Genomic DNA, 25,101 nt, shown 5'->3' with positions numbered 1-25,101 from the left:
ATAACTAGATTGTTGTACCTACAAAATTGCAAAAGTACGTAGCCATTACTGTTTGCTTTTCTTACACCAAATTTACCTAGGCTAGGATACCATCTATCCCTATTTCTACCAACATGGGCGTTAAAATCTCCTAGTAAAGACCCTACATTTCTACCTGGGACCTTGTCTATTTGCTCCTGTAACTGCAAGTAAAATTCATCTGAGTCGCTAGTATCTCCGTCAGTCGGTCCTACAGGGGTATATACTACTGTAACTGATACCCTGAGCTTTTCAGTCATAAAATGAGCAATTAGTATTCTATTATTAATACCTTCCCAGCCTAAACAAGACTTAGCATCTTCCTTATTCATCATGAGACCTACTCTTTGTCTATGTACCCCATCCTTCCTGCCTGAGTAAAAAAAATTCTACATCACCTAATTTCATGCTTCCTACCCCTGGGATATGAGTTTCTGAAAGCTCAGTTTCTGAGCTTCAAGAATTGCTTGACTATGTCACGGTAAAGGCAAACCATCTTGGCCTACGGGTGAATGCTGAGAAAACCAAATGCATGGCGACTAGTGACTCTCCCCTGTCCATTAAATGTGGTGACCAAAATGTTGAATAAGTTGTCCAGTTCAAATATCTGGGAAGTATCATTGAGAACACCGGCTCGATAGTGAAAGAAATACTCATCAGAATAGGACAGGCAAATTGGCGCCTTCAACAAACTACGTCAAGTATGGAGATCTCAAAGATTTTCTCTGCACCTAAAGCTAAGGCTTTTCAACAGCAATGTTATACCAATACTACTCTACGCAGCAGAAACATGGCACTTGAATCCAGAACAAGAGAGAAGAGTCTTAGCTTTTGAAAACTCGTGTCTTCGTAGAATATTGAACATCCATTGGTCACAGAAGGTGACAAACCAGTCCATCCATGAAATGACGCAACAACCTCTAATAGCCGACATCATCAGAGTCAGAAGGTGGATATATTTGGGCCATGTCCTACGTACAGATGACCATAGAGTCCCAAAAGCCGCTTTACACTGGCAACCACCAGGAGCTCACATCCGGGGAAGACCCGGAAACACACTGCGCCGGACCTACCAAAGAGATCTAGAGACCTGCACACCTCCGTTCAACCGGTATGGGAGGATATTATTGTAGCAGCAAATAGGAAGGTAGATTTGTGACTCTTCCTTTATCCCCTGGGTGCCTCAGGAGGCACAGACGGATCTAAGATCTAAGGTAAGGTTGTGCAATCCTGGGTCCATCTTGTTGGCAACATGGTTTTCAGCACCTAGCCATGTTCTTCTATCAACAAGAGTCGAAATCCTGCACACAGTCTCAAGCCTATTACCTCCAACGCATTATATATTCATACCTACAAATATTATGCTAATACGAGGAGGCAACCCATAGTAGATAAATTAGCTAGAAAGAAGTTTTTCAGCCCGAAAACGCCCGTCAAAACAGACCAATCTCAGAAGAATTATCCATTAATCATAATCCCGTGCGAATGCTGTGTCGTTTACTAGGCTATAATTTCCTCGAGGGGTGCCACTCCTCAAGTGGGAAAAGAGTTGACCGCAAGGTCCCCAGTCTTGCACGTACCCAGAAAGGGTCGAGGCAGCCGTTTGCAGAGGTCGTTGTTCATTGATCTGGATCTTACGCCCTGCCGCAGTTGTCCTCCTATAGAGGATCCTCAAACGTCTTTACGGAATCACTCATTTCTATGTTTGAAAGATTGACCAAGGAGGTGGCTCTGATTAGTAACACCAAAAAACATAACTTCTTATAAAAAGCGCATCTTACTTCTATCCAATCACTTCTGACTCCTAAAAAGGGCACTAGAACTTCCAATTCCCAGGCTCAAATACGGCAACATTAATCCAGCTATGTTTAGTTGAGTTATACTTTGCGCCTTATGGTCTATGATGTAGTTTATGTACCAAGGCCATATTTAGCAATCTTCATATTTTATAGCTTTAGCAGTTTCAAAATCGGTTTTCGATTTGACGAGATGCAGCCGCTTATTCAAAAACTGAGGGAGGATGTGCTCATAGTTGATGTTTTTTCAATCATATTTTTGCCACTATAACCAAAAATTAAGAAAAAAGCTTAAATCTTCATTCCAAAAATCAAAGACAACAGGAAACCTTTCATTCAAAATTAAAAGTAGAGCTTGGCTAAAGTGATTATTGTAGTCGTTTAGTCTTTCACAGTCTTAATTATTTTTGACATGGATATTATGGAGCTTGGAAGCATCAGAGTTGTATTGGAAATAATTTTTGCTACAAAGCGTGGTTGCTAACCATCATTTAAGCAGTTTGTCTTGCTACTATTTTAAATTGTAATTACCAAATTTACTACAAATCCATATTAAAATCGAGAGGTCAGACTCGTACGCCAGAGTACGTTGAGAAATTCTTGCTTGAAGATCCCCAAATGATAGACCTTTTCTTGAGAATTTTTTAATGAGCAAGAAAATACCCAAGCATGAAAACTGTTTGAACATTATACTCTTTAAATCAGTCTGAAAAGCCTTAAGGTTATAGCTCTTCGTACTTATTTAAATGATTATCTTTCCTATCTAGGCTCTCTCTCTTTCTTGATCAAACACCTGTTAAAACTCTAAAAGGATTTTTTTTTAATTCAACTACTTTTCATTAAGGCCGGGGGAGTTTGTGTCTGGAGACATTTGCAAAGCACGGTCGATTACCTGACAATATAGAACAAGTCTTTGCAACTGTTATTCTAGATAATTAAGAACAGTAATACCAGGTGAGTCTATGCAACAGTCAAAAGAGACAGTGAAACAATGAAATACAGGCAAAAAACTTTCAGGGGCGCCTTTTCAATAAACTCAGGCTTGGGATCCCTATCTAACAAAGAAGTATTGATATTTTTATAATGTTTTTTTTTTTTTTGAGGATACTTTTTTACCGTTTGAAGATGATTTGTCATAATTTCCAAATGTTTTATTTAATTTGTCTCCTACATATCCGTTTGAATTACATTTCTCTTGGCGTGGCCGTATTTAATTTTGTGTCCTATGTTTGTGTGGTCGTTTCAAATCAAAGTATGAGCTTGGCCCGTTACGGCTCATGATAGATAAATTTTACACAAATATTCTTTTACACTTGTAAAATTTGCTTTTTTGCGTCAACAACTCTGTTTTATTTGTTTATGGCCCGACAAGACACCATTGGTGATAATCTGTTATTGAAACACACAACTTCAAGTACCATGGACAGCAAAAATAAATCTGATTCAATAAACTGGTTCAGTGAAAACTTATACAACAAAATAGGTCTACGTCTTAAAAATTAGGCAAATCCAAAAACTCATTTTTTTAATGAAAAAGATCTCCATGAATCGTCATGCAGTTTCAGAACTCAGTGGGCGCGAAGTTTGAAAATAAGGGCCGTGTGTGAAAAATCAGCAGAAAAAAAGGGAAAATAAAATATCATCACGAAACTATAGCAATTTTCTGATTGTTGTGGCAAAAGAAATGCGCAGAAATACGGCAAACTGGGTAAAAAAAAAAAAAAACAATAACACAGTGACTGAGTGAGAAAAATTATATACGAATATAACCCTAACATCTTGTTACCAAATAGGGAAGGAATTGGAAAAAAATATATATATATATATATATATATATATATATATATATATATATATATATATATATATATATATATATATATATATATATATATATATATATATATATATATATATATATATATATATATATATATATATATATATATATATGTATCATTGAATGGCTAACAATCTAATTTATGCTCTAACATGGTTATTGCTGAACATATTCAAGATAAATGCTTCAAACTGGCTTATGAGTTAATTGACTTACCTAAAAGAACATTTTTTTAGAAAGACAAATTATCCTATATTGTTATATTTATACCGTTAGAAATTTCCAAAGAACCCTTATTACTTTTGATTTAAATAATCACTTTCATTACTTAATTATGTAAAGGAAACATGAAATTCAATTTTTGGTCCAAAGCCATGATGAAAATCTCCCAGACTGTCTTCATAGAATGTCATCATAGGCTAATAGCACTTAAACCTTGGGGATATTAGCCTGGTTTGAAATAAGGTCGTCTTGACAAAAAGAAAATGAACAGATTGTCTTGTGCTGAATTTTGACAGACGAAAAGCATCGTCAAATTTACCGAATTAGTTTCCCCATAGTGTTTTTCTGGTTTGGTTTGGAAACACTGGTAAAACACCGCACATGAATTCTGCTTTGTAGCAAACAAAAGGAAAATCCTAGAAAATCCTGGTTTTCAGTACGATTAGAGCAAAGGTGGAGCCAGATGGCTGTCTTGTTCCAGGGCTCTGACCAAAAAAGCCCTTCACTGCCAGCCTCTCCCCGGCTGGATGAAACGCCAATGGCGACAACGCAAAACGTGACTTGCCTGCGTCAAAGCTGACCTCGAACCCAAAGGGGGATTTCGCCGCTTTGGCCGACGGTGGGACAAGAACTTGTTCGAAATCACACAGGAAAGGAGCATGGACCGCCAAAGATGGAGCTCAATCGTTGACAAACTATTAAATAAAAAAAAACAAGTTTTTTTAACTGAAAGTAAGGAACGACGTTAAAACTTAAAACGAACAAGAAATTAGTTCGCAAATGAAAGGGGCTGTCCCATCGTCGATGCCTCAATCTTCATGCTAAAGTTTCTTTATTGTTTAAAAAAATAAGATCTGTGAGGAAAAGAAACTTTAGCGTAAAGAGCAAGGCGTTGAGGAGGGGACAGCCCCTTTGATATACGGAATAATTTCTGTTCGTTTTAAGTTTTAACGTCGTTCCTTACTTTCAGTTAAAAAAAACTTGTTTCTTTTATTTAATTTTTGAACGTTTTTGAATTAATGCAGGTTTTGATTTTGGCTCACCGTACATGAATAATTAAAACAAAATTTGCATATTAATTTTACTTTTATTTGGTTAAATGGCTTTCTCAAAACTTGTTTAATTTTTTTTACGAACGTTTTTATTAGTAATAAGTATACGTAACTTACGAATTAACTTACGTAACGAACTTCTATATTCATATATTTTAATGCATTTATTAAAGGGGCTCGTCTACTAGTCAATACCTCGCTTTTTAAGCTAAAGTTCGAATTTTGTTCCAAATCTTTAAAAATAACCCCTTAATCACAAAGGCCGTTATTTAGAATAAATAGCTCTTATGCACTAAAAAATCTTTGGCTTAAAGACCGAGGTACTGACTAGGGGGTGAACTCAATCATACACGTAATATTTTCTGTTCGTTTTAAGTTTTGATGTTGCTCCTTACTTTCAGTTGAAAAACTTATTTTTTTTATATTTAATTTCTGATTTTTTTTTAAATAATGCTGAGAATTCCGGCGCCCCCTTCTTAGCAATATCCCTTCCCCCATGAAAAATTCCTCCATGGAAAGATACTCCCACGTAACCCCCAACCCACCCACCCCCTACTAACAGGAAAAATCCCCCCTGAAAACGTCTGTATACTTCCTAATAACCAATACTATATGTTAACATTGGGCAAAGTTCATAACTTTCAGCCCTCCCCCCAGGGACTTCGGGGGATTAAGTCATTCTAAACGACATATTTATCATATTTTTAACCATGCTGAACAAAATGGCTATCTTAAAATTTTGATCAGATGACTTTGGGAAAAAAATGAGCGTGGGAGGGGGCCTAGTTGCCCTCCATTTTTTTGGTCACTTAAAAATGGCGCTAGAACTTTTAATTTACGTTCCAATGAGTCCTCCCACGATATTCTAGGACCACAGGGTCGATACGATCACCCCTGGGAAAAAAAACAAAAACACACATCCGTGATCTTTCTTCTGGCAAAAAATGCAAAATTCCACATTTTTGTAGATAGGTGCTTGAAACCTCTAAAGTCGGGTTCTCTGACACGCTGAATATGATGGTGTGATTTTCACCAAGGCTCTATAACTTTTAGGGGGTCTTTCCCCCTTTTTTCAAAAATCAGCCAAATTTTCTCAGGCGCCTAATTTTTGATGGGTAGGACTAAACTTGATGAAAGTTATATATTTGAATTCGGCATTGAAATCTGATTCTTTTGATGTATCTATTGGTATCAAAAACCCGTTTTCTAGAGTTTCGGTTACCATTGAGCCGGGTCGCTCCTTACTTACAGTTTGTTACCACGAACTGTTTGATATTGGATGCCAGGGAATGCTCGCAGCCGTTGTCCTGACCCAAGTACAAATTAAGTCAAGTAAGTAAAAGTATTGTTTATCTTTTAGCCTGCTCTGTCAACACCATCACTGAACTTCATTTTTATACTTTTTTTTCCGACATATTAGATTATCAAATACCTAAACTCAGATTTAGCAACGTTGTTACAGAAATTGTCTCACCAAAATACTTAACCTTCTCTTTTCAAAAACTTTTTTTTGCTCTTTATTACTGCTTATCTCCTTTATTACTTATATTCTTATTTATTATTTATTTTTATTCTTTATTACTTTTATTTTTCTTTATTACTGCCTATCTTCTAGCCTGCTCTGTTGGGACCATCACCGAACATAAATGTTATAATTTTTTCCGACAAATCAGATCAGCAAATGCGTGAATTTAGACTCAGCAGCATAGTTACAGAAATTCTCTCACCAAAAATGCTTAACCTTCACTTTTCTAAAAAAAATTGGGCTTTATTACTTTTATTCTTCTTTATTTTTTACTTTTATTCTTCATTACTCTTATTTTTATTCTTCTTTATAACAGCCTATATTTATGCATGCTCTGTTGGCATTATTATTGAACGTCAATTTTCATTATTTTTTCTGACATATCAGATTAGCAAATATTTGAATTCAGAATGAGCAACATTGATATAGCAACTGTCTCACCAAATAAAATAAGCCTTCTCTTTTCTAAACCTTTTCTGAGTTCTTTATGACTGCTTATCTTCTATGTTGCTTTTAATTTTTATGTTAATTTTTTTACTTTTATTCTTTATTATTCTTATTCTTCTTTATTACTGCCTATCTTTTAGCCTGTTCTGCTGGTACCATCAATGAACGTCAATTTTCACAATTTTTCCCGACAAATCAGATTAGCAAATACCTGAATCCAGAATTAGCAGCATTGATATAGTTACTGTCTCATCAAAAATAATTAACCTTCTCTTTTCTAAAACTTTCCTGGGTTCTTTATGACTGCTTATCTTCTTTGTTACTTTTATTTTTTATTTTTTACTTTCATTCGTTATTACTCTTAATTTTCTTTATTATTGCTTATCTTCTATCCTGCTCTGTTGGCACCATCAATGAAAGTCAATTTTCACAATTTTTTCCGAAATATCAGAATAGCGAATATTTGAATTGAGAATTAGCAACATAGATATAGCAACTGTTTCACCAAATATAATTAACATTCTCTTTTCTAAAACTTTTCTGGGTACTTTATTATTGCTTATCTTCTTTACTACTTTTATTTTTTTTTACTTTTTACCTTTATTCTTTATTATTCTTATTCTTCTTTAAGATTGATTATCTTCTAGCCTGCTCTGTTGGCACCATCAATGAACGTCAATTTTCGCAATTCTCCCCGACATATCAGACTAGCATACACCTGAATTCAGAATTAGCAACATTGTTACAGTAAGCTGTCTCACCAAAAATAATTAACCTTCTCTTTTTTTAAGATTTTCGGGGTACTTTATTACTGCTTATCTTCTTTATTACTTTGATTCTTTTTTCATTTTTTACTTTTTACCTTATTCTAAATTATTCTTATTCTTCTTTAATACTTCCAATCTTCTAGACTGCTCTGTTGGCACCATCAATGAAAGCCGATTTTTGCAATTTTTCCCGACATATCAGATTAGCAAATACCTGAATTATGAATTAGCAACATTGTTACAGTAACTGTCTCGCCAAAAATAATTAACTTTCCCTTTTCTAAAAAATTTCTGGGTACTTTATTACTGCCTATCTTCTAGCCTGCTCTGTTGGCACCGTCAATGAACCCCGATTTTCACAATTATTTCCAACATATCAGATTAGGAAATACCTGAATTCAGAAGTAGCAACATTATTACAGCAACTGTCTCACCAAAAATAATTAATCTTCTCTTTCCTAAAAATTTTCTGGGTACTTTATTACTGCTTATCTTCATTATTACTTTGATCCTTCTTTTTATTTTTTACTTTTTACCTTTATTCTTTATTACTCTTATTCTTCTTTATTACTTCCTATCTTCAAGCCTGCTCTGTTGGCATCGTCAATGAACGTCGATTTTCACAATTTTTTCCGACATATCAGATAAGGAAATATCTGAAGTCAGAATTAGCAGCATTGTTACAGAAACTGTCTCACCAAAAAAAATTAACCTTCTCTTTCCTAAAGATTTTTCGGGTGCTTTATAATTGCTTTTCTTCTTTATTGCTTTGATTCTTTTTTCATTTTTTACTTTTTACGTTATTCTTTATTACTCTTATTCTTCTTTATTACTGTCTATATTTTAGCCTTCTCTGTTGGCACCATCACCGAACGTCAATTAAAAAAAAAAAAAAAATTCCGACACATCAGATAGGCAAATACATGAATGCAGATTTACAGCGTTGTTACACTTATTGTCAAATCAAAAATACTTAACCTTCTCTTTTCTAAATTTTATGGAGAGATAAACACCTATACTGACGAATTATGCTGCAATTTGTAATTTTTACAAATAGGGCATCATTGTCACGCGATTGCTGGAAGCCATTCAGCTTTTAATGTACAGAATTGTAAAAGAAATAATTACAAACTGAATAGCTTCCGACCCTCCGCCAACAAATTTCGCTGAGAATAAAGAGATTTTTTCGCTTAAATGTTACTACAGTGAAGTAACGAAGCAATTTTGAAGTCCTAAAATAGAACAAGAATAAGGAAAACGTCTTAAAGATCTAGGTGGCGTTAAGTTAATCTTAAATGCGTTTTGTGTGGGTTTTTTCCACTTTTAAAAGATACATTTTCCTCTAAAAACTAAATTATTGAAACAAAACTTAACGCACACAAAAATTTATGTTTATTCCTTACTCTATTAAATTTACTTAATTACTACCAAATTTACTTAGATAATCTAAAAATACACAATTGTTTATTCCTTGCTCCATGTAAATGACCACATGGACCCATGCATTGTCCTTTTTATACCAATACACAAACATGCTTTTACTCCTTAACTATTCATAGATGGTATGTTAAGTAATGAAGCAAATTTATCAGTAAAGACCTACCAAGTATAGAACAGATGGCGACACTCATTCTACCCATGGAGGGGTCGTCAAACTGACAAAGCGAGTCCAGAACAAGTTTGGCACAGCGAAATCTGTCAAAACTCACATCCTGAAGAATTCGGTCGCTGCATAATGTCAATAGAGTGTTTTTTTGAAGCTAAAAAACACAAAATGAATAAAATAACTTAAGAACACAAACTTATATTCGATTCTCTATAACACTAATATTTGAAGAGATAAGTCAGCAAATAAATCGTATAAAATCAAAATAAGCACCAACAACAACATTAAAAAAAAAATCAGTCAGGAAATGTATCCAGGATTTTGTTTCTGGGGATATACAGAAATTTTCCAGGAAGGAAGAAGTACCTTACACAAAAAATAGTGCATTTTCACGCCCAAGTATTCAAATTTTCGCTCAGTTTAGACATCCTGCCCCGCCTTTTGCGTGTCAGTATGGTTTGAACTTTTTCAAGAAAAAATCATTTTGCAACATTTTAATAATGTCATCCCAGCGCCTTTCACTTGAAGGTCATGGTGATAAATACAATGGACCAAGTGATATATATGGCCTTCATGATATCTTGCAATATAAAAGCAACAGCAACAAAAAAGTTAGAAAATACTGTCTTTCTAATGCTTTATTTGACTAGAAAGTGTCAATTAGCTCAACAGTATGACTATTGAAAAAAAAGAAAAGGCACAATGAATCCTGGATAGATGGAACACGATATCCAGCAGCAGGGGACGAAGTAATCCCGCTCTGCCCCATAGCATGTTCCCTTCAGAAGAGGCCTACTACTGAAATCTTCACTGTTCCTTTATATGGGATTCCAGAAGTTCAAGTCTTTGCAACATTGCAGCAGAAAAATTGCAATGACAATAACTCTAGTTTCCGTAAATCATACTAACTACATCTTAAACTCTTCCAATGTCCTTCCGGTTTGTAAAACCTTAATATATCTCATATAGGGCAATATTTCATATTTAATTAATTTTTTACCTACTCAAAAATACCAAGAATAGTATACCCCATGAACTATAAGTGACAAGATTGCAGTTTTTTTAGGGAGAGTTTAAGAGAGATACGAAGTAAAGCTTGCTTTTAATGCCCTGTTTGAACAAAAACTCATGTTGACATGTATAGCTTCTTTGATTTATGTTGGACAAAGATCTTTGACAAGGTTTATTTTGTATATTTTTAAAACCTAAAAACCAACAAAGATTAATATTTTATAAACAAAATATTTGTGATGAAAACCAAGAGCAAATTTGAAGCTGAAAACGAACAGATTCCTGCTTCACAGTGCATACCATATATTTAAAAAAAAAACTGTTTGAAATAAACTGGCACGTGGTATTCTCCTATATTTGTAGAGTTAGCAAAAACTGCCGCTTTACTGAAAGATATGCGTGCTTGAGTTTTTTAGGGAATTAAAGTTGCATAGCAAGACTATTCCGAGTTTTATAAATTAATCTCGCATTTTCTGCAGGGTGCTTAAGGATTTTCTGCTCTTAATTCTACTTTTTTGCGTCAGTTTTGTGTTTTCAGTTTAGGACTGGTTTTTCATAATTGTAAAAATATAGGGGAATATCACGAGTCAGTTTATTTGAAACAGTTTTTCAAAAACCTATTGCATAAACTACGAAACATTAATTTTTTTTTTTTTTTTTTTTTTTTTATATATAATTCATTTTAACAATAGATGTTCAGTGGAATTAATGTATGAAATAAGAGGAAATAATAAACTGCACAAGGTCCTGTTACTGATATCTATCCAAAGGCGAACAAAAGAATACTTTTTAAAATGACTGTACACAGAATAACGGACAGGTCTGGGAATTAAAGCCCTAAGATCTATTCTATACTCCCTCCCCTCCAATGATCTGTCTCAGGACTCCTATAGTGGGCAGAAATTTGTGCAGAGAAAGATGCCAAAATATAAAACAAAATTAACACAACTTACTGAAGCATTAGACCCCCCACACACCCAAGAAAAACCATTTCATTTTACTTGAAATATTCAGATGATAGCATTTGTACAAGGGGGGCAAGAATAGAAATTTCCAAAACGAATTACTGTATAGTATGCGTTTGACATTTTCTTCGTTTTCAATTCCTTCGGTTAGACCAAAAACTTGTCAATTGCGTCAAACCTGTGTTGACCTCGTAACGTTTTTTATGGTAGCCCCAAAAAACAAACTCGGAATTCATTCTCAATCTCTTATTAGCCCCCTACTGTGGGCGACTTGGGGATCACATTGCGCATATCTTGTAAAATTTTACGTACGTTTCTCGTCGTTAATAAATACACTAAAGACTTGAGGTAATTGAGAATTTTTTAAGGAATATCTATCTGCAACGAGTTTCAAGACAAAATAAATAAATACAAGCATAACAAGATCGGTAGCGCATTTTATTTCTCATGTTTCTCGAATTCAATAAAAAAAAGAACCTCAAAAAAGATATATGGCATGCTGTTCAAAAATTGTCGAAACTAAAAAAAAAAAAAAAAATTGAAAAAAAACTAGAACTTGCATTGATATATACAGATAGTATTATGCATAGGCCCTCTTTTAGAATATTTCATACCCAGAAAACTTTTGAAAAATGTGCCAGACGCGATAACGATATTTCCCACCAATTACATACACAAAAAATAAGTTTTGACTTTTCTTTTCATTCTCTGTGGTTTTTTCCTAAGTCTATTCTGTAGAATTCACAATTCAAACATAAAAAATACATAAAAAAATTTCCGGGCGTTTTCTTAAGAAAAGTAAAGATATGCCCATGGTTATAAGGTTAAATTTTGTTTCTTCTACTTATTCTCTAATCACACAAGTGGGGCAGTATGTTTAGTATTTTTTTCGTTTTTTCCACCTGAATTTGTTGTTCAATGTAAAATTCACCAAAAATGAATCCTCACTTGTTGGTGTTTCGGATAAGTTTCCATCGCCGACAGAGTGTTGGAGACCACGTCTCGTAACACATGTGGATGCACTTTCTGCCCAAGTTCACCTTTGGATAAGTTATATAAGCATGCCGTTGCAGCCATCTGAATAGACACTTTGCTTGGATGAAGGCTCATCCCTCTCAACACAAGCTGAAAAAAACAACAAATAAGACTGTCAAATGAAAAATCAAAGGCACATCTTATATTCTCATAGGTTTACAGGAGAGGGAAAAATAAGGTTTATACAGCTCTGAAGGGTTTTGCGGGAATACTTTTTTTGTTGAGTGTAGGGGGGGGGGGGAGGTCATAAAGAGACGAGTAAAAATTACATTCATTTTTGTATTTACATATATGCATTCATTTTGGTATACACAGCATTTTTTCTACATAACTAAAATTGTTTTCCTGATCTTACCAAGTCTGTTCTACTTGTTATAACATGACTATATATCTACAAATGAAGCCAGTTAATACAGACTAACAAGATAATCTGACTCATAATATAAGAGGATGTAAAAGCACTTGATCAGAAGGGACGGAAGTATCTGTAAATCAAAAGAAAAATATTCATACGTTCCCATAAGTTTTTGTTACAGCACTACACTAATGTTGCCCTGTCTAAAAGACACAAGCTCTAATCCTAAGTTACTTGGATTCTTTAAGCTACACCTCAGGCTAATAGTACTTTATAAGAAACGTGATGAGCTGGACTACAAAAATCTTTGTAAGTATTTCTTGATACTTAATGTCCAATGCATGAGTGTCAGCTCTATGTTTGTGGGGGGAAACTGGGACCTGATCAGTTCCCAATAAAGTATCTGTAATAATTTATGATTTATCTACAATCGTTTTAAGTTTACTATTAAACAGGAACAATTATCAGAAGTAGCATTTTAAGAAGAGAACTGAATTCAAGCCCCCCGACCAAGGGCGTAATATGCTATGGGAAAGGGGGGGGGGCAACTGCCCCCTCCAGACCTCTAACTCCCCCCCTCCACCAGAAATTCAGTTTCTGCAAAAAAAAACTTGTCAAAACTAAGATAAGCCTGCATAATTCAAGCATTCAGAGAAACAATCTAATTTTCTTTAGTATACCTCTGCCCTTATAGTACTATATGGTTAATTTTTCCTTTTTCACTGTCATTTTCACTTGATTTGGGAAAATTCGCTCCAACTTTGCCCCCCCCCCGGATTTTGACAAAATTAAGCCACTGCACCCTACGCCCCATTCCTAAATTACAGTTTTAGAGTACCTGTGTTCGTATGATCGACAAATTACAGGCGTAAAATATAATATCACACCCCTTTTACGTGACAACGATTTTCTATTAATTCAAATATATTTACCTTTAACACATCGACTCTTGGCTCATTAAAACTTTGCGTGAGCCGAAAAACATCATACAAAGCTCTTTGAACATAAGAGGGTCGTATAAGATATCGCTTCAAAGCTTCTAGTACTTGTTGTTCCGTAGCTGAACCAGTTACAATTAGATCTGGCATATGGTCAGGGTTTCTATAGTCAATGAAAATCTCATCAAAACATACATCTGTGTGAGCCAGTCCTAAAAACCTGAAAGTAAAAAAAAATTAATCTACTAGATTATGTATGCTCTCAAACAACAAGGAGCTCTCAAATATCTTTGGAGGTATAGCTAAAATATTCAGCTGTTCAGTCTATTTGTGTTATTTTGTTTAGAACCCCTTTTTTCACCCGGTTTATGTTTGTTATGCCAATAAACACAATCTAAACAATTATCAATGCACATTTTATATATGGAGCTTTACTCGGGAGCTCTTTTAATATCTATGCCCCTTTTTTTAGAACTTCTGAGGGTTATAGATGTGCATAAGGTAGGAGGAGGAATTTAATATTCTTTAAAAGGATCAAATTTGTCCACTTCTCCCCTCAGAAACATTTAGATCTGGTATACTAAAAAGATATTTTGCTCTCGGCTTTCAAACCCCATTTTAATGAGACTATACCGGCCCAAGGCAGAAAGGGATGGAAGGGGGGTTCCTCCAAATTTGATTTGAGGTTTTAAGGACATATTATAAAATTATACATGCAAAATTAGAAAGGGATGGGAAGCTGCGTTCCCCAAAAGTGTAGTTCAACGCAACATCCTGAAAAACTACGACATGACATGTAAGTCAATTTTTTTGTTTTCTTGACCCCCCCCCCATCCCCCACCGCACCGGAGAAACTCCCTGATGCTCCCCCAACCCTAAAACTATGACGTGTTTGCAAATACACACAAAGGGCGGTTTCAAGAGGAGCAGGGATTATAAGGCAGCTTAGACATATTTTCCCCTGTATGCAATGCTCTCATTGTCCTCTTTTCCTCTCTATCTTCTCCCAGCTCTTCTTTGTTACAGCTTGTACAAAGTCAGAAAATGGACCCTTCGAGCCTCTTGTATATTATGTTCTGGAAATGTGTGAAGATTTTTTGTTCATAATTATAGAGTTTAGTAGATTTTATCGAATTATTTGTAATTAGAATAAACTGCTTGTAGCTAATTTTGTATTACTTTCTCTGTCTCTTTCTCTCTCTCTCTCTCTCATTTCTTCACAATTTTATGCATAGATTAAAGACCAATGATTTTTCTGCATTATTTTTTAGATTATATTCCCCGCAAGACTCTATGGCCGGGAATAAAGGGAAAAACGAAATTAGCGAGGACTGAAGAGCCCCAGAAGCCCTTTGAAAGGTAGGCATGTTGCACTTATTTGAACCTGAATCATATAAATGTATGTCTATTTAAATGTCTATCTACCGATCTATCTATCTGTCGCCTCGTTTAAGTCGTGCACTGATTTTCAATCTACATATTTTGAGGCAAAAATGACCCACGGTCCTCAAGCACTCCTAAACATCTTCTTGCCCACTTTTTAGCAAAAACTTGGGCATGTTTCATCTTCTCTTAATTTGTCATACAAGAATTTTCATTGCATATGACTAGAAGCATAAAGAGTTTGTAGCTTCTCCAACACCAACCCCTGCCCATCAGAGGTCGGGCTGCATTTTTTTCCTGATTGGCTTGAAATTTTTGGGACAAGTATGTTGGGTAATAGGAAATGAAAATGACGATTTTCTGAAGCGTACTCCCGTTCTCCAGTTTTTGCACGAAAGTACTCAAATTCCCTTTCAATTTATGAAGGTGAGTAATTTTGGCTGAGGGACAGAGGGAATTAATTTTCACCAATGTTCATATTAATGTTTCTTGATTTTTTTGAAATTTCGTAAAAGTAATAAAAGCAGAGGAGACTATAAACATGAAATTTTCAACCGTTATCCTTTACAGTCCATGGGTTTCGTTTCATTGTTCGAGGACTTTTCCTGTATCACAGAGTGCTTTGTAAGCTAGATTCTTAAAGCACGTTTCAGCTTAAGGGGCAAAGGGTTTTGAAAATGTGGTAAATGGTCTATATTTAATTTCTTTACTGATATGGTCCATTTAGGCTAGGACAAATTTTCGTCAAGCAAGCATACAAAATATACAAGGCAATACAAGGACATACTTTTGAAATTATCATAAATGTAATGATGCGATGGTGATAGATAGAACCATCTTGTTGTTACCATCCAATACGTCAGAAGCGAATAATAGGCGTTATGTTATGAAGCAAAGTAAAGCAGCTAAAGCTTGCACATGCTGCATTTTTGACAAAAACAGCGAGATAGGTTAGCTTTTGCGTTTTGAGGCAAATAAATACAGAATTAGCTTATACAGATGGCGCATCTTAAGAGTAACAACATCGATTTATTGTCAGGATATAGAGAATAAAGCTAGTTTTAAGCAGAAAAAGTGTATTTTGAGACCGTCTTTAAGGAATAGTTCATAATTTTTAAAAAGTGAACTTTTTTAGCTTCAAATTCTAAGTATTGAAGGGTTGATAACTACAGCATTTAAGAGTTGCCGAAGGAAAAAAAAACAAAGCATTGTTCCTGCAACAGTTCATGTTGCCAAAGCACACAAACCTAATTTTATTGTTTTTAAATATTTATTTTGCTTGTTACTATTGAGACATATTTTACCCATCTCATCATCCCAAATGCCTGTTTTTAGACGCTTATTCGTTTTAGTTTAAAAGTTTTAACTCTTTGTCATATTTTTTTTTTCTTTAAACTTTACAACAAGTTTCATTGATGAATTTTTTTTTTTTTTTTTTGCTAAGTTGGGACATTAATTCAACATTTATTGAACACTTCTTTATACAGTTTTATTTTAACATAAAACTTAAGGTTGGCAGTTATACTTCTGAGGAGCGTTTTTTTTTTTTTTTTTTAATAAAACTATTTTATCTCTCTAATCTTAGCTTTTCCTTACGCATAATTATTTCAATTATGCCAAGTACCCAATTTTTTTTTTTCATAAAAACAGTAAAGATGAAACAAAATCTTAATCCAAATCAAATGTTACAAATATTATTTGAGGAACTGATACACGAAAACAATACCAGTTCATAGTTTTTTACGTTCCTTTAGGGACTCACAGTACCCGAAAATGATCTTTGCAAATTCAATCAAAATCTGACATACCCAAACTCCAGCAAGTCTGACCCCCTTCCCTGTGCAAGTGAAGGTTGCCCTGTGCAAGTGAAGATTCACAAAAAAAAACAACTAATTATAAAAACTGAAATATAATGGGCATAATTAGCACTATTACCTTGAATAAAAAGGCATGGTTAAATACCTGAGTTTGGTATGCTGGCCAAGAAATCGTCTAAGATCTCCACTCTCTACATCCTCTTCTTTCCCAGAAATATCCAGTGATAAGAGTAATGGTAACATATCCGGATGTTTTAAGAATTTCTCCAGTCGGAGCTGATTTGCTGTCATAACACGGAATGGTACATTTCTTTGATCTCTCTCCTTGTCCACTGATATATCTAGATGCTGAAGCTTTCTTAAATCACTGAGGACAGATATCAAATTATCTGCAGACACAGAGCGGAGGTCATACATAGTCAATGATCTAAGTCTGTCTTTTAAAAGTCTCAAAACACTTATGTCGTTAACTTCAGTCTGAGATATATCTAAGACTTCTAAATTTGGTAAATCTTCACAGATCATTGCCAAATTATGGTCATTCAGTTCTGTTCGACTTATATCCAAAACTCGAAGGTTTTTCAAACGACATATTTCTAAGACGTTTACAATGGGAGAGTTTGGATTCCGGAACGGACATGCAGATATATTCAGAGAAACAAGATTATGCTTTGTCCATTCATTTAATGATGACATCAAGTCACAGACTGGAGCACTAAGGCCAACAGTAGTCAATTCAACAATATTATGACCCTTAAAGACTCGCAATCCTTTTTTAGTTAATCCTTGACCGTTTGTAATATTAACATGTTTCAATGAAGTATTTTCACTTGAGAACACACTAACTGTATTGTCATTTAGCTTTCCTTTTTCGGACAAAACTGAAATTAGTTGCTCAGAAAGTCCTGATGGAATATATACACTACTATCTTTAAGGCTTAACTGTTCAGAAATTTCATCTACCTTTCCTCCTGATTCACATACAACAGCTTCAATATTCTCACATATAAAATCCAAACAGGTCTCATGCAAATGTGAAGGGGAGTCGTGCATCTTGTCGACACGTAAAAAATGACTAAAAAAAGAGAATTGTCACAGGATTCAGCAGCCATAAACAATATTACCTAGTTTTACGTCAGATATGTGACGCATATGATGTAACAAATATTCGTCATGTAAACTATGCCATTTGGATTTCAAATTGCACAAAAATATTCTACTGTTGACTTTTAAAATTCAGTTATGCTTTTAATGCCCAATGTTAGTCTAACCCAAAATCAAAATTGCGACCTGGGGAAAATTATATAGTCCAAATCTAATTTTTTCACGGACTACAAATTTAAAACCTTCTTCAAAGGTGTAGCTACCGATAATAATTTATTTACATCATTCTCAAAACAGAGAAAGGGTGGTCGTATATACTTCAAAAGGGTCTCACTGGAAAGGTAATCAGAATTTTTAGTGCTCTTTTTAAAAGTCAAAGTGATCAGAGGGCAGCTGCCCCCCCCCCACACAAACACACAAACGTCGTCTTCCCCGATTGCAGACAATAAAAACTTTGAGATAGCTATTTTATTCAAATTAGTCCAAAGATCATGTAACAAGGCTTTTGGGGCTGTTATAACCCACCAGAGCCTTGGGGCAACGGTTGCAAGTTATACCCCAGGGTTATACAATTTTTTTTGGAAGGGATGGTTGTATAAGCTTTAGAGGTGACTCATATGTTTGAAAATTGGAAGATCTAGTTCCCCTTTAAGAGTCAAAACTGATGGACTTCAACTAGCCCCGCCCCCCTAACTACCCCTCTTTTGATGAAAGACATCTGATTGAAGTTGGGAGATAGCCATTTTAAAACAAAATAGTCCAAAGAATATATCACAATGCCTCCAGGGTTGACACAATCCCCCAGAGCCCTGGGGCAAGGACTGCAAGTTATACCCTTGGGGTATATAAGGTTTTTATGTAATGGGTTGTCTTATAAGCTTCAGATGGGGCTCATGTGATTTGAAATTAGTAGCTGTAGTGCCTTTTTTAAGGGTCAAAAGTGATTTGAGAGCAGCCAGCCCCCAACCCCCTAAGCCCATCATTTCCAAAAAAACGAAAATCTAAATAAAGTTTTGAGACATCTATTTTTTTCAGCACTGTTGAAAGGTTCAGTAATTATGCGTTTGGGGATGTCAACCCCTCCGCCCCAAGGCCTCCAGACAAGGACTGTAAGTTAGGCAATTTGTTCATGGTTTACGTATAGTATAAGTTATTGAGAAAAAGTATGCATGTTTGACTACTACTTCCCCAAAATACGAAGGATATTAAGGTGATTCTTTCAAGGAATGTTGAACTAAATCAAAACATGTTATATGTATATGGGTTGTCAAAAGGGCGTAATTCAGCACTGACTGAGTATATTAATTTGGAACTTTTGGGAAATGATATGGGAGATGACCAATTGACCAAAAAGGCAGTATTCATTCTGAGTTCAACGTGAAAACATCTGTTTAGAATTAGATATTAAATATAAAACCAGTAAGCTTTTTTCAGTGAGTTTTAATCTCCGAGAAGCTTGTTAGATTTCGTAATATCTAGCAAGGAATTACAGACCTGAATAAATTTATTACTGAATTATTACTCAGCATTCCAACAAGTGAAAGATAATCCTACAGCAATTATTGTCAACTTATTTTGATTGATAAGTTAGTTATTATCGCAAATTTCACTAATAAGCAAGCAGAAGAGGGGTGCTAACCTATTGCAAGTGTCCTAGTGCTTTCCGGGAATATGTCTTCCTTAAACTGTGGGGAATCGATAGTAGGAGCCTACGCTTCCCTCGGTTATTTGTGCATCTATGCATCTTGTTATTTTTCCCACCGATACCGACTTGGACTGAAAATGGATATTGCTTTTGGAATACGGTGCAGCAATGAGTGGTGAATTTTTGCATAATGTGCTGGTTAATTACATCACCTGGTCAATGCAGACAGGAATTAAATTGGACTCCTTGGTACGATCTTGCGTGCAGTTTTTCGAAAAGGAGGCTATCCTGGAAGCGAAAAAGATTTTATTTCAGTTGGCTGCTTATGAAGAACATTGCGTAAAGCATGTGAAAGAAAATGACAATGTGGTAGACATTGGGAAAATGCTGCAAAGATTTGCTAAAGACCGCAAGAGCCTACCTAAGTTCGTAATTTATGATCCTGCGGAAGTTCCAGCTTCGTCAGAATTAGTTGGTGTTTATGCTATAAGCAAAATTAATGAGATGTGCAAAAAAGTTGAGAAAGCGGTTATACATATGCAGCAGCTACCTATTCCTGTAGACCACAGTCCCGTCGAGAAATCCGGTAAGGCCACCCTTCTTTACTCAGTCGTGGTGAACAATTTCCCCAAAACCCTCAGTACGGCTGAGGCTAGAAAGTCTGTTATAGATTCGGCTTGTGGTATCATTCCTGATAAGTCTGCTATTGAGATTCGGAGGGGCAGATCGGATTTCAAAGTTCTCTTGGACAGTAAAACCGTGAGCAGAGAAAATAGCCAGTTTGTTCAAAGCCAATGATTAAGAGACAGTTGTCAATGTCCGATCTAAGCAATTCATAGGTATCGTTAAGCACGTCCCCCCGGGATTCGAAAGTGAGCTATATTCAGCCGTACCCAACTGCACCAAGACTGAAAAATGTACCGAATCCCGCACATTTAAGCTGTTCTTCTCGTCACAAGCTGATCTAGATAATGCATTATCAAACCCAGTTAAGATCGGGTATGAGGTGCATTGGGTTGAACTTTTCCATTTCGTTCCAAAAAGATGCTACAATTGCCATCAATCCGATGGACATTTGGCGAAAGACTGAGCAACGCCGAGGTTTGTTCCCATTGTGCTCAAAGAGGTCATAGATCCTAGCGTGAATCGCCATGCCGTAATGAACTTTGTTGCATCTTCTGTAAGTTGAAGAAGCACAATTACTACTCGTATCGATGTCCCAAAAATCGTAAGCTGATGCTAGAAAAGCCGCACAGTAATAACTTCACTAACCTTGGCTAGTTGTACTGATATATCTGAAAATCGTAAACTAACGCTGGAAAAGCCGCACGGTAATAACTTCACTAAACTTAGCTAGTTGTACCGATTTATCTATCATATCTTGGAACATTAATGGTGGAGTGAGCCAAAAGCTCCAACTTATTGAGACCCTCGTCCAGAATGACGGAGTGGTGTGTCTGCAAGAACATTTCCTTTCGACAGAGCGACTTTCTTTATTAAACGTACAGAATGCGGAGTCAACTGCCATCTCAAGTGCAATCCAACGCAAATCTCGTGGCCGTCTAAGCAGTGGCCTTACTATAATTTGTCGGTTTCAGCTTCAAAACATTGAACTCAGTGATCTCTTTATTGCAGCTGGCATCAGTGATTTAGCAATAATAAACATATACCTATCGACTAATTATGGTGATCAAGCATCTGACGCTTTTTTTCCTCTGCTTATCGTAAATTATCCAATTGTGCTAAGAAGATACTTAGGTCATACCCGAGATGCCTGATCATCGGAGACTTCAATTTTGATCTTGCATGTATGAATTGCCCACGTAGTGAATTACGGTTCTAATGGTACTCCTTGGTACTAATGGTTCTTGGCACTCTTCGTTCTCGGTTCTAATGAAAGATAAGGACTACATTTATTTATACGGCTAGTTTGATATCTAAACTGATTCACGTGCTGTTTTCTGGAAGTTTATTCCACCCTGTAACCGTGCCTCATGACCATGATACCTATGATAATCATCTTTCTGTACGTTTGACTGTCACCCTAACCCGCAAACGGGACAACCCAACCAAAAATAAATGGTATCAGCGGAAAATGTAGAAGGAAATGAATGTGCCATTGTTTCAGGCCACGTGTGACCATGTATTAAGTAAGATTAAGTTTCCATTTCATCTTCTTCAAAGTAATACGGGTTTGAGTAATAGTGAGCTGCAAGTGCAAATTAGTTTATGCTGTAAAGAAATTGTTCATGGTCTTAGGCGTACTACTAAAGTGGCAATCCTCATGAATAAAGTGAGAAGGAATACTGAAAAGTCTAGCTGGCGGAATAACACTTCCTTTGAAAATGTGTGCCCAAGTGATGAGTGGTGGTTGCGTCTATGGATTTAATGCGGAAGGCCTAGGTCGGGTATACTGAACTTTGTGCGACTATTTACAAAGAAAAGGTACCATAAGGTCCTTGAACAGCATCTAGCTGCTATCAAGACCCCTAACGCTGAAAAAGTTTGAATGACCCACATTCTCTTTGGAAATTCCGGCCTCGTAAAACTGTGCATTCTGGTGATGGTCCCCAATGTATACCAGTTTCAGAATGGGTTTCCTATTTTGAAAATCAGTTTTAAAAGCCAAATAGTAAAGCTTAAAGTGTTTTTGATGCACAGTTGTCCAAGCTTCTGGTTTCCAAACCGAGACCCAATGGGGTAATGGTTACGCCGTCTGGTATTAAGGCGATAGTGCATAAACTTATGAAAAAAAAGTTTTCTGCAGGAGCGGACAGTATATGTGCACAGCATCTTATGGCCAGGAGTGATATGTTATATAGCCATTCATCATTGCTTTTTCAGATCATTTTTAATATTGGTATTGTGCGTTGTACTATGCTCCCATTTCAGTTTGGTTTTCAGTCAGGGCTAGGATGTTTCCTTGCTTTACGAAGTGTATGTTCTATTTTTCAAGATACAGAGGCTTTAGGGAATAAGTTGATATTAGGTGCATATGATGTGACAAATCCCTTTGGATCACTTCTCCGTTCTCACGCAATGCTTGAATTATATAACCGCGGTGTAATCCTGTACGTTATAGTGCCTCTTTACTACATGTATCACCATCTGAAAGTCTTGTTGAAACTCGGTGTCTCGTTTACTGAAGAAAACCTCCTAGTTTACGTTGGTATAAAACAAGGAGCAATAACCTCCGACCATTTATAATAATGCCGCTCTCCCTGCCCAGGTTGATCTTCTTACTAGCTGTGTATCTAAAGGTGTTGATACATCTGTACTTTATTATGCCGACAACCTGTTGAACCTGTGCTTTTCCATTACCAGTTTACAATGCAATTTTGATGAGCTTGCAACTCACTATGCTAGCAAAGATTTATCTATTATCGTTGCTAAGTTACAAGTGTTATTTTTTAATTGTCTTGTTTCTTTAGTTCCGGTAAGCGTACGGTTAGGTTCTTTAGATATTGTCCCTAAATCAGAGCTAGTTTACCTTGGTTTATCGATTAGGTCTTCCCTTAGGTAAACAAGAAAGCTGCTTATTAAGCATGCTGAGACAAAAATATGTACAGCATATGCTAGTATTGTTCATTTGCAAGTTAGCCTTAAACATAAGCTACTGGCCAAGTTGTACAATAGTATTGCCCTTCCGCATATACTGGTATCTAACGCCTTTTTGGGATGTTTTGACCAATGTTGATAATCAATCTCTGCAGAAACCTTACATCAAGTTTGCGAAGTACATTCTACCAATCCCTATATGGTTTAGAAACGGTTATGTGTTTCGACGTTTCGGTGTTACGGAGCCCCTCCTTGCAGGGAACTCTCGGTTCAAACGTTTATCAAACCGGCCATCTTCACACCCCTGTAAAATGACTCTATTTTGATTTTGTTTTGATGTTTATGTTATGTGTTCATAGCTCGTCCTTTTTCTTTCTTTTCTTTCTTTTATTTTCATAATACTCCATCGCGTTTGCTTGTTTAACTACATGATGGGAAATAAATATTCATTCATTCAATATTTGCACGCTCCTACTACTACAACTACTGCTACCACAACTACTACTACCACCACTATCACTAAAACTACTACTTCTGTAGTGAGTACTACTAAGGCTGAGGACATTGAAATAAACATCTGAGGAAATGTAGAGGTGAAACATTGAACTAAATCAAAACATACTATGTGAATACATATTGATAATATGGGTGCATCAGCAATTTCTAGAACGGATTATTGCATCAAGAGGAAACTTCAGGGGTATCATGAGTGGGATATTCATTTGACAAAAAGGCAAAATGTACCTGCTACTACTGCTATTAATACTGCTGCTACTACTGTTACTGCTAATAATAATAATACACTATTGCTGCTACTACTGTTCCCCCTAATACCACTACTACTATGATAATAGTACAATTAAGGCTAAGCATATGAAGTTGGAAATTTGACAGAGTATTGAGGGGGAGTTTTAACTAAATAAAAACATACTATGTTCAAGCACATTGTGAAAACGGCGTATCTCAAGCATAGATTTTGGTATTAAGTTGGAACTTTCAGATAATACTTAATGCTACGTTTACTAATACTGCTAATGGTGCTAAACTACTCGAACTACTACTTCAATTGCAAAAACTTGTAAGGCTTAGAGTATGTAGATGAAAAGGGCATCAAAAGGGGGTCAAAAGAACAAATCAGCAATATCTTTGGAATGGCTTACCATGTCAAGGTGAAACTTCTGGGACATCATAAAAGGAATGTTCAACTGATGAAAAGGTAAGATATACATGCTATTACCACTATTAATACTGCTGCAAGGTTTGGACAGGTCGGTTTGATTCAAATTATAGGCTCTGTCCTATTTTTATAGGATTTCCCGGGCCCAAATATAGGCAAAATATAGGATTCGGAAGTCCTTGGGATCAGATCTGTGGTAGATGGTGTGGGATGCCTGGTCACAAAAATTCATCATTTCCCAAGTTTCTGCATTTTTTTTTTTATTTCAAATACAAAGTGTACAAATAGTAAAAAAACAGCAAAAAATCAGATACACATACTGTGCCAACAATTGACTGATTGAATTGACTCTTGCTGCTTCTTGGGCATCAATTTTGACATGAGGTCAGTTTTTCTCTTTGCAAGAGACTTCTCCATTCTCGCAGATTCCACCATCTTCTCTCTTTAGCTTGTTCTGGCTTCACAGCTCTTTCAAGCAAAGAAACAGCTAGGGTCGCTTCCTGATTCTGTTGGTTTCTTTCTGAAGTAAAGTATCTGCTACTGTTCTCTTTTCTTGCTCGGATGCTCTAAGTTTTTTCCTTTTGCTTTCCATGTCTTCTATATCTTTCTTTTTGTTGTGGACCTCCTGCAACTTCTGCTTGTTGTCCTCTTCGAAAGCTGCTTTCTCCTTCTTGGAAAGCTCTTCTTTTTTCTTTTCATCTAGATTTTGTTGATACCAGGACCATGCAGAACGTGCAAAATTCAACAGCTCTTTTATAATAACAAACAGTTCTGGTTTTCCACCATAAAGCCTCAACGTGGCATATCCCATGAGTCTCGCATCCAGAACGCGTTCAGACA

The 25,101-nt window shown here is 35.8% G+C and overlaps 1 protein-coding gene across 2 annotated transcripts in view; it reads right to left on the bottom strand.

Moving 5' to 3' along the window:
- Positions 1–25,101, bottom strand: part of LOC148947057 (protein zyg-11 homolog) — a 67,138-nt gene that overhangs the window by 27,762 nt on the left and 14,275 nt on the right. For both annotated transcript variants that reach the window (XM_089096849.1, XM_089096848.1), the window contains exons 2-5: positions 16,923–17,852; positions 13,572–13,797; positions 12,198–12,374; positions 9,271–9,427 (exon numbers count right to left, since the gene is read on the bottom strand). In XM_089096849.1, coding sequence (XP_088952975.1) covers positions 9,271–9,427; positions 12,198–12,374; positions 13,572–13,797; positions 16,923–17,830 — 1,468 coding nt within the window. In that variant the 5' untranslated portion in view covers positions 17,831–17,852. The remainder of the gene's footprint in view (positions 1–9,270; positions 9,428–12,197; positions 12,375–13,571; positions 13,798–16,922; positions 17,853–25,101) is intronic.

The sequence above is a fragment of the Artemia sp. Qi Xiang Cuo genome, chromosome 11 (assembly GCF_049724085.1).
Source record: "Artemia sp. Qi Xiang Cuo chromosome 11, ASM4972408v1, whole genome shotgun sequence".
Classification (NCBI taxonomy): Eukaryota; Metazoa; Arthropoda; class Branchiopoda; order Anostraca; family Artemiidae; genus Artemia; species Artemia sp. Qi Xiang Cuo.
The sequence above is the reverse complement of the archived record's forward strand: the minus strand, read 5'-3'. Positions and strand labels throughout refer to the sequence as shown.